Here is a 12865-nt window from a genome sequence, read left to right as displayed (position 1 = left end):
AATCCTTCCTGTTATTTTGTTTTAATGTGCCAATGTGAATGTATACAAGTAGCCTGAAGAATATCTTCACAGGGTATCAATCTAATTTCACCGATCAGCCTGATCAAGCCACCATAAAGTCACTTAGACGATATCTGAAACGTCTTCCAATACTTACTACATATTAAGTTACTACACTTTAATATGCAGATCAATTAGTAGCTCTCTAATGTTTCGCACCAGAATGGGGAAAAGGTTTTGTACGACGTGCATTACTGTCAACAAATGTGTTGACGTTTAATAAAACTGACGTTTTGTGTATTTAGCCTCTCCTGAATCCACATGATCTGATTTGCGAAGCGCAAGGAGGCTTCGTAATGTGTTGTATGCAGTCGGCCTGGCGTCCTTAAGCTTTCGCTATACATTTTCCCCCCACCATACACAAACCATACTTTCAAACACATCGTGTAGACTTTTTCAGAAGTTATTGTCCTGATATGGTGAATCTACTACTAGAGTTTAGGAACAGTCAGTCTGTGTTTCCGTACATAGCAGGCAGATCAAATTTTCAGTTCACACATGAGTGAATTCAGTACGGATGATAAAAAAAAAATCTATAGAAGCATTTCATACTTAATTTACCTCGAATATCAAATTTAGCAACAAGTCTGTTGTTATTTCAGCAATGTTCATTGAAGATGTGGAGAGAACGTGTTGTTCATGCGTTAAACCCCTTTTCTTCATCATGTTGTAATAAAGAGACCATGTCCGGCCATTTTGCCGCCTTTGATAGAATTAGGGGTTCAACCCTTTGTAGGATAAATTACCGGTACTCTTTTTCTTGCAATATACTATCCACCTTCTCTTTATGCTCTCTCCATTCACTGATTGTAAAAGTGGCATTGATGGATATGGAAGTTTGCTTGTCCCTGTTAAGGCTCTCTGCTCCTTGACTCAGGGTGGTCAGTCAGCAGGACCAATGTGGGACTGTCGTCCATTGAGAGGCGTTTCAGTTCATGAATTGTTGGATAGAGACGGTACATTATCTGCTTCCTGTCTGTCACACATATTCAATTTTATATGTATACAGCCAATAGCATCCTAGTCAAGAATTTATGTCAATCTATTTTTCATGATTGCATTTTCATCATAGTAACGGAATTATACAAGGTAGATTCTAATGATAATTATTGGGGTTTCTGGACAGATATTCCATATGTACAGGCCAGATGTACATGATGTGACTATTGTGATAAGTTGATAGAATTTAAATAAACCATGTGTCTTTATTTGCACAGTGATGAACAGCAGCTTCCAGTGCAGGAATGGGAAACTTTGTTCATTATGAGGCCCATAAAAACCCAATCCTTAAGACCAGAGGGCTACATTTTGACCAAGTTTTTGAAATTATCTCAGTTTATTTAATATAAAGGACGTTTCTATTCACAACCAGCGTGCGTGCATCAGGTCTTATTTTAAAATGGACCCAGTAATGCAATCCAATTGACTCTTGGTTCAAATGTGCTCAAAATGAGACAAAGAATCTGTTAGTTTTTGGAAATGTTGTATCAGTGTATCTGGAAAGATGTAGCCATTCACCTGAAACTGTAAGATACAAGCAGACTACTGCACTGTAGTACAGGCTATCGCAACAGTAATGTGCCGAAATCATTACCTAGGATCTACAGGATTGTAGTTAAATATCCAAAACTGGTTCCCAAACAAATAAACAAACACTTAAGTATAGGACGCTAACACATTTGTGCTGTTGGATTTGTACTTCCCGATACCGGTGCTCCTTCGCTTCTTGGTTTGAATTTTTATCACAAATGCAACTGGAGCTCGTTTGTCTTTCCTCAGTTATTTCATGTGTATCTGCAGTTCCCACCAGACGTGATTCAGAAGAGGAGTAGATGTTGACTTTGGTGATGTTAGTCATTCTTTACTTCTGGTCTGTCGCCACCAGCCGTGATGTGACGTTCAGATGATGAAGTGGAATGTGAGCTGGGATCAACACAGTCCAGTGCGGAATGGCTCCTTCTGATTGGCCGAACACGTTGACGTGCACAGCAGGACTGCACAGTGCATGCAAACATCATTTGTTGCTGTTCAGGCAAACTTTAGCTTTATGTGTGTTGCAACTGTTGATATCGCAGTGACACGTTTGGAATCTATTATGTTGCTGTCAGCAGCGTGATTATGAACCTTTTCTATTATTATTCATTAATTTCAGTCATGTCAAAACAAAGATACAAAAATATAAAATTCAGAAACATACAAAAAACGTGTGTGTGTGTGTGTGTATATATAGGGAACGTGAGCTGGGGATGTAGATATACACCCACACTATTACATATACACACATACACAAATAGACATATATGTAGATAATCCATAGAAATAATAAATCTATGTTTTCTGAAAATACATATACACAAAATAAGTCTATATCCAAGTATACCCCCACCTATCGAGTCATACATATTTACATAGATTCACACATATAATACATATAATTCAACATGTCTGAAAAGGGGTAAGAAGATTACTCCGGTTTCCTCCCACAGTTCAAAAACATTCATGTGAGATTTAATTGTTGACACCAAATTGTCCCCAGGTGTGAATGTGAGTGTGTGCGGTTGTCTGCCCCTCTTTGTGTGTGATGGACGGAGTGACCTTTAACCTTTAGTGAGCTGGGATGTTGGCCCCTGATGGATGGATGGATGGATGGATGGAAGCGAGCACAAATAAAGAGTCAAACAACATACTTCTGTTATCTCTTTTCGCTGCTTTCTGTTCGTCCCAGCTGAGGGTTTGAAGATCACAACCTGATAATCTCACAAATTCAGAGTTGCTGTTGTGAGTCATCTTTTACTGCCGCCTGTCTGAGAAGTCCACAGTGAAGTGCTGTTCAGGCTGAGGACCAGCTCAAATATGAGTGTAAATATAAACACGTATGGCACCCACTGCCTCAACATCCCTCTGATTGGTCTTTTTTTTATACATTTTTCAAAATCTGTTTTGGCCATTTGACCTGTTATAGCTATTTTTGTTATTTTTACCGTTTAGATTTTCGCTGTTTTACGGACGTATCATCCATACACTTCATTATTTCGTGGAATGTCAGATTTTCACGAGATAAAGAATCAGATATCAAGGTGAAAATGTGGCTTTTGCCTTGTTTTGTGTGCTTGTAAATGTATTCTCATTGGCACAGAACGTTTTATGATCATTATTTCCTGTTACTTAACATTTTTCTCTCCTGAAATACAGAGCTAAATTTTGGATATCATGTCTCTTGACGTTCAAATCTTAAAATGTCTACTAACAACTTTTTACAGATCACACTTGGTGAAGAGAAGCCAGACATCAGCGATCCGCTTTTCATTTCTTACGTTTAGTTCCAGTCACGTCATGACGTCACCTCTACCAGTGAGCACCAGTGCTGATGGCTCTGTGGGTTATCGAGGTTTTCTTTCTTTCTTCTATCTCCTCAGGAATAACAAAGGCAGCCTCCAAACTTTCTCTCAGACAGGAAGTGAAGCAACTGGAGCGTCCTCCAGCAGTGACCACAACTCTCAGCAAGTCGCCCAGCAACGGGCAGATCCACTCTCAGTACCATGGCTACTACGTCAAAGCGGATAAGACGCTCCCGCCGCCTGAAGATCCGCTCGGTGTGGAGGATGACTTCCACCCGTCCAGCCTGGCGCGCCTGCCTCCGCCCGCCAAGCCGATTCTGGCACCAGCAGTGAAGTCCCCGCCCGCCCCCAGCTACTCCGCGGCTCCTCAAACTGAGAGCGCCAAAGCACCGGAGCCGCCCAAGCCAAAACGACTCGAGTCAACCAAACCAAAGAGCCTTGCAGAAACCAAGAAAGCGAGTATGGAACTAGCTTCTGAAATCATCGAGGAGGACACGGTACGTTTTGACACGTCACATGACATGCTCATTTCCGATTAGAAGTATTAGTTCTAGAATTAGTACTTTTAGTAGTAGAATTAGTTCGCGTGGAGAAACTGGATGTCGTGTTGAGTTATCAAATGTGAATTTTTAACAAAAAGGAAAACAAAGTATGATAGACGATCCATCATAAGCTGTTGGGAAATAAAAAAAGCAACAGAAAAGATTAAAAAAAAGATCTATGAAGGAGTGAGTAAAGTATAATGTATGATGATGGAGCACTGAACCCCACATTGCCCAAAATGGACGGCCTTAACGCTTTGCATGACAAATGTCCTTTGGTTTGTATGAATGGGTGAATGTGACGAACAATGTCAAATCGGTGGAAAAGCATTGCATTAGTCAAATTAATTTACATGTAAGATGTATCGCAAATATTTCATCATTGCAGTATATTTATCACAAATGACTGACTGACCTATCATGAAGCATGTTTCCGTGCACATTCACAAAGCTGCTGATCGGAGTCCGACATGAATTCAGTGTGTGAGCGGATTCTCAACACGAGGTCAAACCTCGGCTACGATCAGCCGTCATCCTAAAGACTGTACAACACGTCTGACGTCGCCACCAAATTAACAACGTGAACTTGTTTTGTGTTTCCTCAGGGTCCTAATTCCATCTTGGTGGCTCTTGTGATGCTGTTGAATGTCGGTCTCGCACTCATTTTCGTCCATTTTCTCACCTGACCAAATCTTTACTCAGGTAAGAATCTTTACTGAAGTCGTTGTCATGTTGACTCTAATATTTGCTCACTGCTGTCATCTTGAAAACATATTTTGCCATTTCACATAGTCTGGAGGTTTTAAATCCTGAAGATTTGTTTGTAATCTCAATCCAGGTATTAACTATTGACTCACCCAGAGGGTCTCAGGTTTACTTGGATTGGCCATTAATCAGAATTTTCAGTGGACATCAGCTACATTTGGTTTGTAAACGTCCATTTAACCGAGACAGAACACAATGCGCCACGATTAAAAAAACGTAATAATGATGAGAAATATTTTGGTATTTGGAGTCATAGAGAATATGTTAAGGATTAAATTGTGAGTTCGAGACAACGGGTCAGAGCATCCTCTCAGCTGCAGCTCTTATGGCGTGTTACCGGCCTCTGATTGGATCAGTATCCCTCAAGAGAGATCCAAGGATGGAAAAGCAGTGAGACAAGACATGACAAGAGGACGGAGGGTGAAGGCTGATTGATGTGCGGGAGTGAAGGCTGGCACGTTTAGTCTAATCCAGAGGTCTGCAACCTTTATGACCACAAACTTTCGACCAAATCAGATTTAACTGGAGCCACAAAACCTGTTCAGCCCTTAAAATGAGGCCGACGCAACTGCTGAGGTTTCATTTGCACAGTAGTTTTGAAACGCGCACAAAAACACGATCTTATGTCGCATTTATGAAGTTTCAATAATGATTTATGATGGGAAACATTTCATAAAATTTTCAGCTGTGTTTTTGTACCTGATTTAAGCGATTTTGTCCTTCTTTTCAATAGAACAGAATGGAATAGGGTAGAATACAATCCCAGAGGATAAATTCCTTTGAGTGTTGCTCCACACACAATATATTGAAAGAAAGTTGAAAAACAAACAAGACAGGATAAATATTAAATAAGTCATTTTGAATATATGCACAAAGCTTAAGAGTGACTAAATCTAAACACACAAAGGATTAAATTAAACGCAGCAAATGCTATTTACAGGGAGGAGTTATAGAGACTTCTGGCCACAAGAAGGAAGGACATTTCAACCATTTTATCTCTTTTCTAATCAGTTTTGCTTGTTTTTTTTCTTCCATTTTTAAGCTATTACCTCAAATTGCTGCAGAAAGAAATGCTGGTGCTGATAGAAAGACGTCAGGATCTTCAGTTTATCACAGTTTTTTTTTATGTTGTGTTGTGTTTGCAAAAAGGAAACCAACACAATTCTGAGCATAATGTCACTGCGGCTCAGTGTATAATCTCTATCATCACCTCCCAGGGATTTCTCTTGACCCATCGACGTGTGGGTAGGCAGTGACCTTCACCTATGACCTTCGGCCACTAAGCCTCTCTTCAACCAGATAGGATAACGTGAATTGAATTGAATGCCTTATTGTCACTGCGCGTTCCGTCACGACACCCTTAAAACACAACAGACCAAGAAACTCTTGTCGCTGGTCATACCGTCACGATCCGTGGAAGCCGAACTCAAGCTCTTGGGGATTGTGGTCTATTTTGCTACGGTCTTGCTAAGATCTATTTTAACAATCTGAAGTGCATGATCCAAGTGCAAGTAGAATTAGGGTGTGTCAATAGCCACCCGTGCTATTTCAAAAGCAGATAGTCTGGGCGTGAAGTATGGCCTGACCTATTCTCTCCTCCCGTCTTAAAATAAAGAAGACAAGAGACGAGATGAGCAAATCAAACCCACAAACGAGCTCTCAACTTTGTGTTTTTTAAATAAACATTCACACACGTCTCTGCAATAGCAACATAGCAATGATCTATATTCCCTGCTCTTGGTTTCAGAAGTCTAGTGAGTGATAATCTTTACGGCAGCTTCTAGAAGTTCAGATATAGATATAATGTATAGTCGCTTAGCTATAGATATATTGTACCTCTGCAAACTTGTGCCCCAACGTGTCTTTTTCTGACACCTTTCTATCATTAAATGCATCATATTGACCGACAGCAGCTCATCCGCTGACTTGAAACACACGTCTTTGCTCTCTAAATGTATAAATGAGCCTTGCCGTCCATGACCCAGTCGCCAGTTCTGCTATTCTTTATTTGGACCGTTATTCATGAGATGCTGAACACTGCAGCGGTCAGGAATCACCCACAATACCTGCAGTTCAGGAGATGCTCTGTTCATATCATCCAGCAAACACAAATCGAGATGCAATAGAGATATTTTGGCAATTATATCCCAACCTTGAGGTTGTAAAATTGAACTTAAAGGTTTTTGTCAATCAACTTGTTAAATTAACCAAAAGTAATATGTCCACAATGACTAACCATCACTGCTCTGTGTGTAACCCCATCACAGTGGACTCGTCCAGACTCGCCGCCTGAGCCGCTCACTCTTCACAAGCCAAAGGGGCCTTTAAACCAAAAAGAAAACACACACACACACACACACACACACACACACAGAAAAAAAAAAAAGATGGCACCAGACAGACCAGCAAAATGGACGACTGAAAATAGAGGAGCGAAGGAGGAGGAGGAGGAGGAGGAAGCCGCACGGAGAGGTGAGAGGGAGAAAACAGAGGAGGGAGAAAGATGAGACTGCCACCCTTGGATGGACTGTCTTTAGTGCCCGAGTCGGAGCCGATTGGCCCAGCCATGATTTGTGACTCCCCTCAGAGGGCAGTGAAAGCTGAAGCAGGCGGTTGCCGCTGGGTGAAGGGCCCCCGGGCCCGATCTACAGATTCTCTATCAGGGTCAGAAATAAGAGGAGCCCTGGAGAGCAGAGTGAATGTGAGTGAGTAAGCGTGAGGCCTGGCATCTATACTTTCTATAAATGCCTCCAGTGTGTGTGTGTGTGTGTGTGTGTGTGTGTGTGTGTGTGTGTGTGTGTGTGTGTGTGTGTGTGTGTGTATGTGTGTATGTGTGTATGTGTGTGTGTGTGTGTGTGTGTGTGTGTGTGTGTGTGTGTGTGTGTGTGTGCTTGTCCTTCTTGTAGCTTCCTCCGCCACCCAACTGTTCAAGCAAGTTTGGAAGTGTTTGAAATGCTGCAATAAAAAGTTTGTGCCTTGTCCAGCTGAGTTAAAGACAATTTGTTTCATATACAACCCCTCAGGAGAGCTGACGGCACCGTCACCGGGGTCGGGGGGGGGTCGGTCGCCGGCCGCGTTTTTTTTTTCCTTCAACAGCCACAGAGACGCGTTGAGGCGAGCCGGCTAGGCACTGCCGTGCACTTTAACGGAGCTGCTCTTCACCTCACTGAACACCGGGCCTCGATCGCTCGCTTAGACAGACTGCGATCTGCTCACAACGCATGCAGAGAAACCCGATTGTGCAACGAGGGAGGAGTTTCTATGTGGCGCAGGAACTTTCGCTGGACTTTTTCTCTTACATAAAAACAAAAAAAAAACCCAGCAAAAATAATCTATTGCATTGAAAATGGAAACCAGGCGCGTGCGCATCCCATGCATTTGTGTGTGTGTGCTTCGGCAATGTGTGGTTGTGTGTGTGTGTGTGTGAGTGTGTGTGGGTGGGCGGGTGGTGGACTGGATATGTTCCGAGATGCACTTTGAGCTGATGGAAGCCGACAGCTGCCTTACCCTTTTACAGAGTGACACGGTGGTGGGTGAGAAGGGCCACGGGCTGGAATTTGAAGCACTCGTCTCACTCTCCCCCGTGACGGGTCCTGGGAGAGGAGCTCTATTTCTATCAGTCTGTCTATTGATTTGTTCATATCTGTCTTAGTCTGTTTTCATAACTCTGGGGGTACCTGCTGTTTTGATTGGCAAACGAGAATGAGAGAGGTGAACAAACTTCCTTTACTGACTGACTTTAAAAGCGGCTTGTGTTCATGGCACACACACATTCACGGACAGGATTACTGTGACTGTCTCACTCCAAACTGGAGTCAAGAGTGGATCCGTCTGTGGGAATATGCTATGTTTATAGGATACAGAAGCATAACGCAGCCGTAAAACTCCTAAAAAGTCTCCTGGTATCACATTTTAACATGGCGATATATCATCACGTTATAACTTTCTCTCGCTATGAAATGAAATTGGGTCGTGTTATGTTAAAGGTTTCATGTTTTACTGGGAAGCTTGGCAGTATTACTGGGTTATAAATCATTTCATACTGCTGTGAAACTGCATCACTTTATAAGTTATATATAAATAAAATGTTGGGTAAAGCGTTGGAACCAGGGTGTGATTTTGCAGGCGTTCGAGCTCTCGTTTACGTTCATCAACGATACCTGAAAAATCAAGTCAAATGCATTTTAGTTAAATGTTTTCAAGTGACAACGACAAACTTTAGTTGCGCTTTAGCTATTAGTTTACTGGAAGCCTGATCTGCAAGGCTCTGTAATGAACTTCTGGAGTGTTCTGGAAACACATTTGCCTCAGTGTAGATGGGGAAAGCAACTTTTTTTTTACTTTTTTTTATTCTGTTCACGATAACTACATTTAGTACCATTTACTGTCACTGAAGGACAACCAAGGCCCCGTTTACACAACCTTTTCAAGTGAAAATGCCAAACTTTCATTTGTGGTGTCCGTTTATACTACAACGGTGCTCAGAGCCACTGAAAACTCAACTTTCCGAAAAAGCACCGACACTGTTTCCATGGAAACGGGGGGAGGGGGGGGGGGTGCAACTTTTTGAAAACGCGGCCTCCAGAGTGTCTCGACCCCCAGTCCATATTCTGCTGGGACGTAGTAGTTTTATAGTTTCATGTAAACGCGAAACATTTCACGAAACGGGAAAAAAAAACACAAAAATGATGCGTTTTCACTTGAAACAATCACACCCTGGATGTAACGGAGGAATAATTCACAATATCATTTTGAAGAATTTCCAGTAAAATGTGATACTGTGAGACTGTTTTTACCCCCTCTGTCCTCGGTGATGTAACCCTGTCTAAGTGACTTTTGTTCATTTCACAACAATCTCTGGGAAAAGTCACAATAATCCTGCTGGATTTAGCCGACCGCTGGTAAATAACCCAGTGTTCCTGGTTTACAGTCCATCATCGCATCGCTTTTAAAAATAGTTTGTAAAATACTTTTTATTTAATTCGCTCATTTTACCAGACTTGATTAGTAACCATTAGATTAACACCAGATTAGGATTGTGTTCTGCAATACGAGGGATTTAATTGGGGGAAATGACCCTTGCCTTTTATTGTTGTTGTTGTTGACGGGTCACTTTGTTTACCAGTTTCGCTGACTGAAAGAAAGTTACCAGATGACATATATCTAATCTTGGACGTAGGATCTATTAGATCTATTATAAGGGTGTCAAACATGCAGGCTGTGCGTTGCGACCAGTCCACTAAAGGGTTGAAATGAGCCCAGGGTCACCTTACACATCTTAAAAATTTAAATCAAGATCTTACTTTTTCAGTAAGAGTATTTATCTCCAAATTCACTCTGATGAATTGTCTCAGGTCTCGGTGTTGACTTACGACCGCTACTCTTACCAAAACACTGCAATCCTCAGTAAATAAACTGCACAAAGCCGTAACTTATAATGGAACATTCTGCTCCATGTTTTCTGAACTTTTTTTTTTTGCACCTTTGCTCGGTCGTCCCACGAGCCGTTTACGACCGTGTGGTGGAACGGGTTTTAGCTCCTCTGTCATGTTTGACACCCATGCACAAAGTAAAAAAAAATATATATTGTAAAAATGATCATCAATGTTATAAAAAAAAAAAAAGAAAAAACAAACAAAAAAAGATTCCTTTGAAGGAAAAGAGTCATTTCTTGTGTATGTTGTTATTTTTAGTTTGTCTCTGCTAATGCCAGACTACGATCTCTGTATATTTGCACTTGAGCTTATTTCAATATGGGTTTACTCGTGGACATATACTGTTTTTCACAGTAAGGTGGATTTTAACGCTTTAGATGTCGTTTTTTTTTTTTTTTTTTTTTTTTTAGTCAGGCAGCCTTTCATTCTCACAGAGAAGGTTGAGAAGCTGTCAGCTGTCTTATGGTCAAACAAGCAGTCAGTATTTTGCCATTTGTAATTATTTAAAGAAAAAAGAAAAAAAAAGAAGAAGAAGAAATGCTCCTTTTGGTATTGTTAATATCAAGACGCTATACACGTGACATCTATTGCTGGGTAAAAGCGTCTCTCGGGGCCCGTTTACGCGACAACGTTTTCAAGTGAAAATTAAAAACTGAAAAGTTCTTCTGCACACGTGTGACTGGAAAGTAAATTCTTTTCAGAGTTTCTGCCGTTTTCCCGGAAGTAAATGGACATTATTTTCAAACCGTTTCCATCCAAACGCAAAGCTTTTCTGAAGCAAAACACGCAGAAAATGATTCGTTTCCGCTTGAGACGTTGTCGTGGAAACGGGGCCTCAGTGTTGCTCTCCTGTTTGTTTGTTTTTTTAAAGATATGGGATCGAGTGATTTGCTCATCTTTGTTTTTTTATTTTAATTTTCAGAGCTTTCTGAACAGTAGTACATCTCATTGTGAGCAGCTGTGGAGGTTTTAGTCATTGTTCACCACCGCAGTTTGACTTTTATATGATCCAATCCCATTAAACTGAGACACTGTCGTCATCGTGAGATCAACATTCACACTAATCGATATAGTTAGAAACGGACTGAACCAGATGGAAATCAGAAGCACAAAAATCATGGGGAAAAAAATTAAAGTGTTATTTTATTAATTTATTTTTATTCATGTGCACATCTAATTTGAACAGTTTGAGAGCAGGCAAAACCTCGGCTGGATCTTCAAGGGAATCCTGGGGCCTGAGGTTGAGAGGTTTTTTTTTTTTTTTTGTCCTGCAAGGTGGCACTATACTTGCAGAATATATTCTATTTCTTGGTGAATTTAATGAATACTATATTGTAGTTGATTTTGTGCATATCTAAACAGATCTGTGTCAGGACCCACAGCCTTCACTTTATCTTACATGTTGAGCAAATGTAGTCAGCTATTGAAAGTATTCTCCAAAGTGATCGATAACCACAGGAAAGGCCGTGTGAAGTTACTGTGAAAACATTGTAGTGTCTACATTTTTTAATGCATGATTGAGTTAAAAAGCTGTCCGTTTCACAGGTGCTGATACTGTGGCTTTTTGAATTCTGTTGGATTTTGTGACTTTATAGCTAAAAACTGAAGTTTTGCTGTTGAATTTAGCACTAAAATATTAAGATATATTATATACTGTATATAAACTGTTTGCAAGGGGGGGGGGGGGTGGATGGAGATGATACACTTCTTCAATTAATGACTTAATCATCCGATGAAGCACAATTAAATGTATCTTAAAATCTGAGATTTCAAATCTCGCACTGAAACCTTTACTGTTAAGTTATTGTCACCTTAAATTCAATAACATTAAAGCTGATTTCCAACTAAATCTGAAAGAACATTCACATAGTTGTGTGCAGTGACTGAAGAGCTTTGCTTTAAACAATTGTGCTATAAAAAAAAAAAAGCAAACCATTTGAGCTTGGTATTTATTGTATACATTTTTTTTCTTTCAAAACTTGTTTTAAACAGTTTGTAGATCCATTTGGCATTTGGTCTGATAATTCTGTATTTTGGGGAATATATTTGGAATTAAAAAAAAAAAAAGAAAAGGAACTTGCGCACACAAAAATAAATACGAGCAGTTTTATTAGAAGATAGGATGCTTTGTTTTGTGATTTGTTGATACTTTATTTTCTTAGCCTGTGTTCAGACATACACAGTATAGATAGTCAGATTAATCCTGTAGATTAGCACAAGGTGGCTTAAAATGTTTGTTTTGGTTTTTCTTTTAAAACACCAAAAACAGGAAAAATGCCAAAATTGGGAGAAAAAAAACTATATTAAAAACTCATAAATAGCCTCCGGTAAATATGTCTTTTTGTTATAAAGTTCGCAAACTGTTAAGTTATATTCTGGAATTAATCATTTCAGGCTTGTAGTGTTTGTCATTTATGTACGTAATGTAATTTTATTTAACCATTAGCAACAAGCTTGTTGTTTAACATTTGCATTTACGTAAAAACTAAAGAGATTTAAATTTCAGAACTATGTACAACTAAAATTGTACTACTATATTTATATATTTATTTTATTGCTCTTCCCTCATAAACGCAGGGTGAGAAAATCGAAAGCATGAAGAGAAAACATTCACTTGAAAAGCATAAAAGTGTCTCAACGTGCGCGTCGCTTCTGTTTGAGTAACACGAGGGTTATTTATCATGTCACTTTAGAAATGTGATGTGCTCCATTTTTAATACCAATA

General features: G+C 40.1%; 1 protein-coding gene across 1 annotated transcript in view; it reads left to right on the top strand.

Moving 5' to 3' along the window:
* The window catches only part of LOC308135403 (junctophilin-1-like), a 30277-nt gene extending 22218 nt beyond the window's left edge, over positions 1-8059 (top strand). The window contains exons 5-7 of the mRNA XM_080503364.1: positions 3477-3895; positions 4546-4642; positions 6973-8059. Coding sequence (XP_080359490.1) covers positions 3477-3895; positions 4546-4626 — 500 coding nt within the window. The 3' untranslated portion in view covers positions 4627-4642; positions 6973-8059. The remainder of the gene's footprint in view (positions 1-3476; positions 3896-4545; positions 4643-6972) is intronic.
* Positions 8060-12865: the final 4806 nt, after the last annotated feature.

This window comes from Blennius ocellaris (genome assembly GCF_963422515.1).
Source record: "Blennius ocellaris genome assembly, chromosome: 10".
In the NCBI taxonomy this organism is placed as follows: domain Eukaryota; kingdom Metazoa; phylum Chordata; class Actinopteri; order Blenniiformes; family Blenniidae; genus Blennius; species Blennius ocellaris.
Note: the sequence above shows the minus strand (reverse complement) of the source record. Positions and strands in the feature narration are given on the sequence as shown.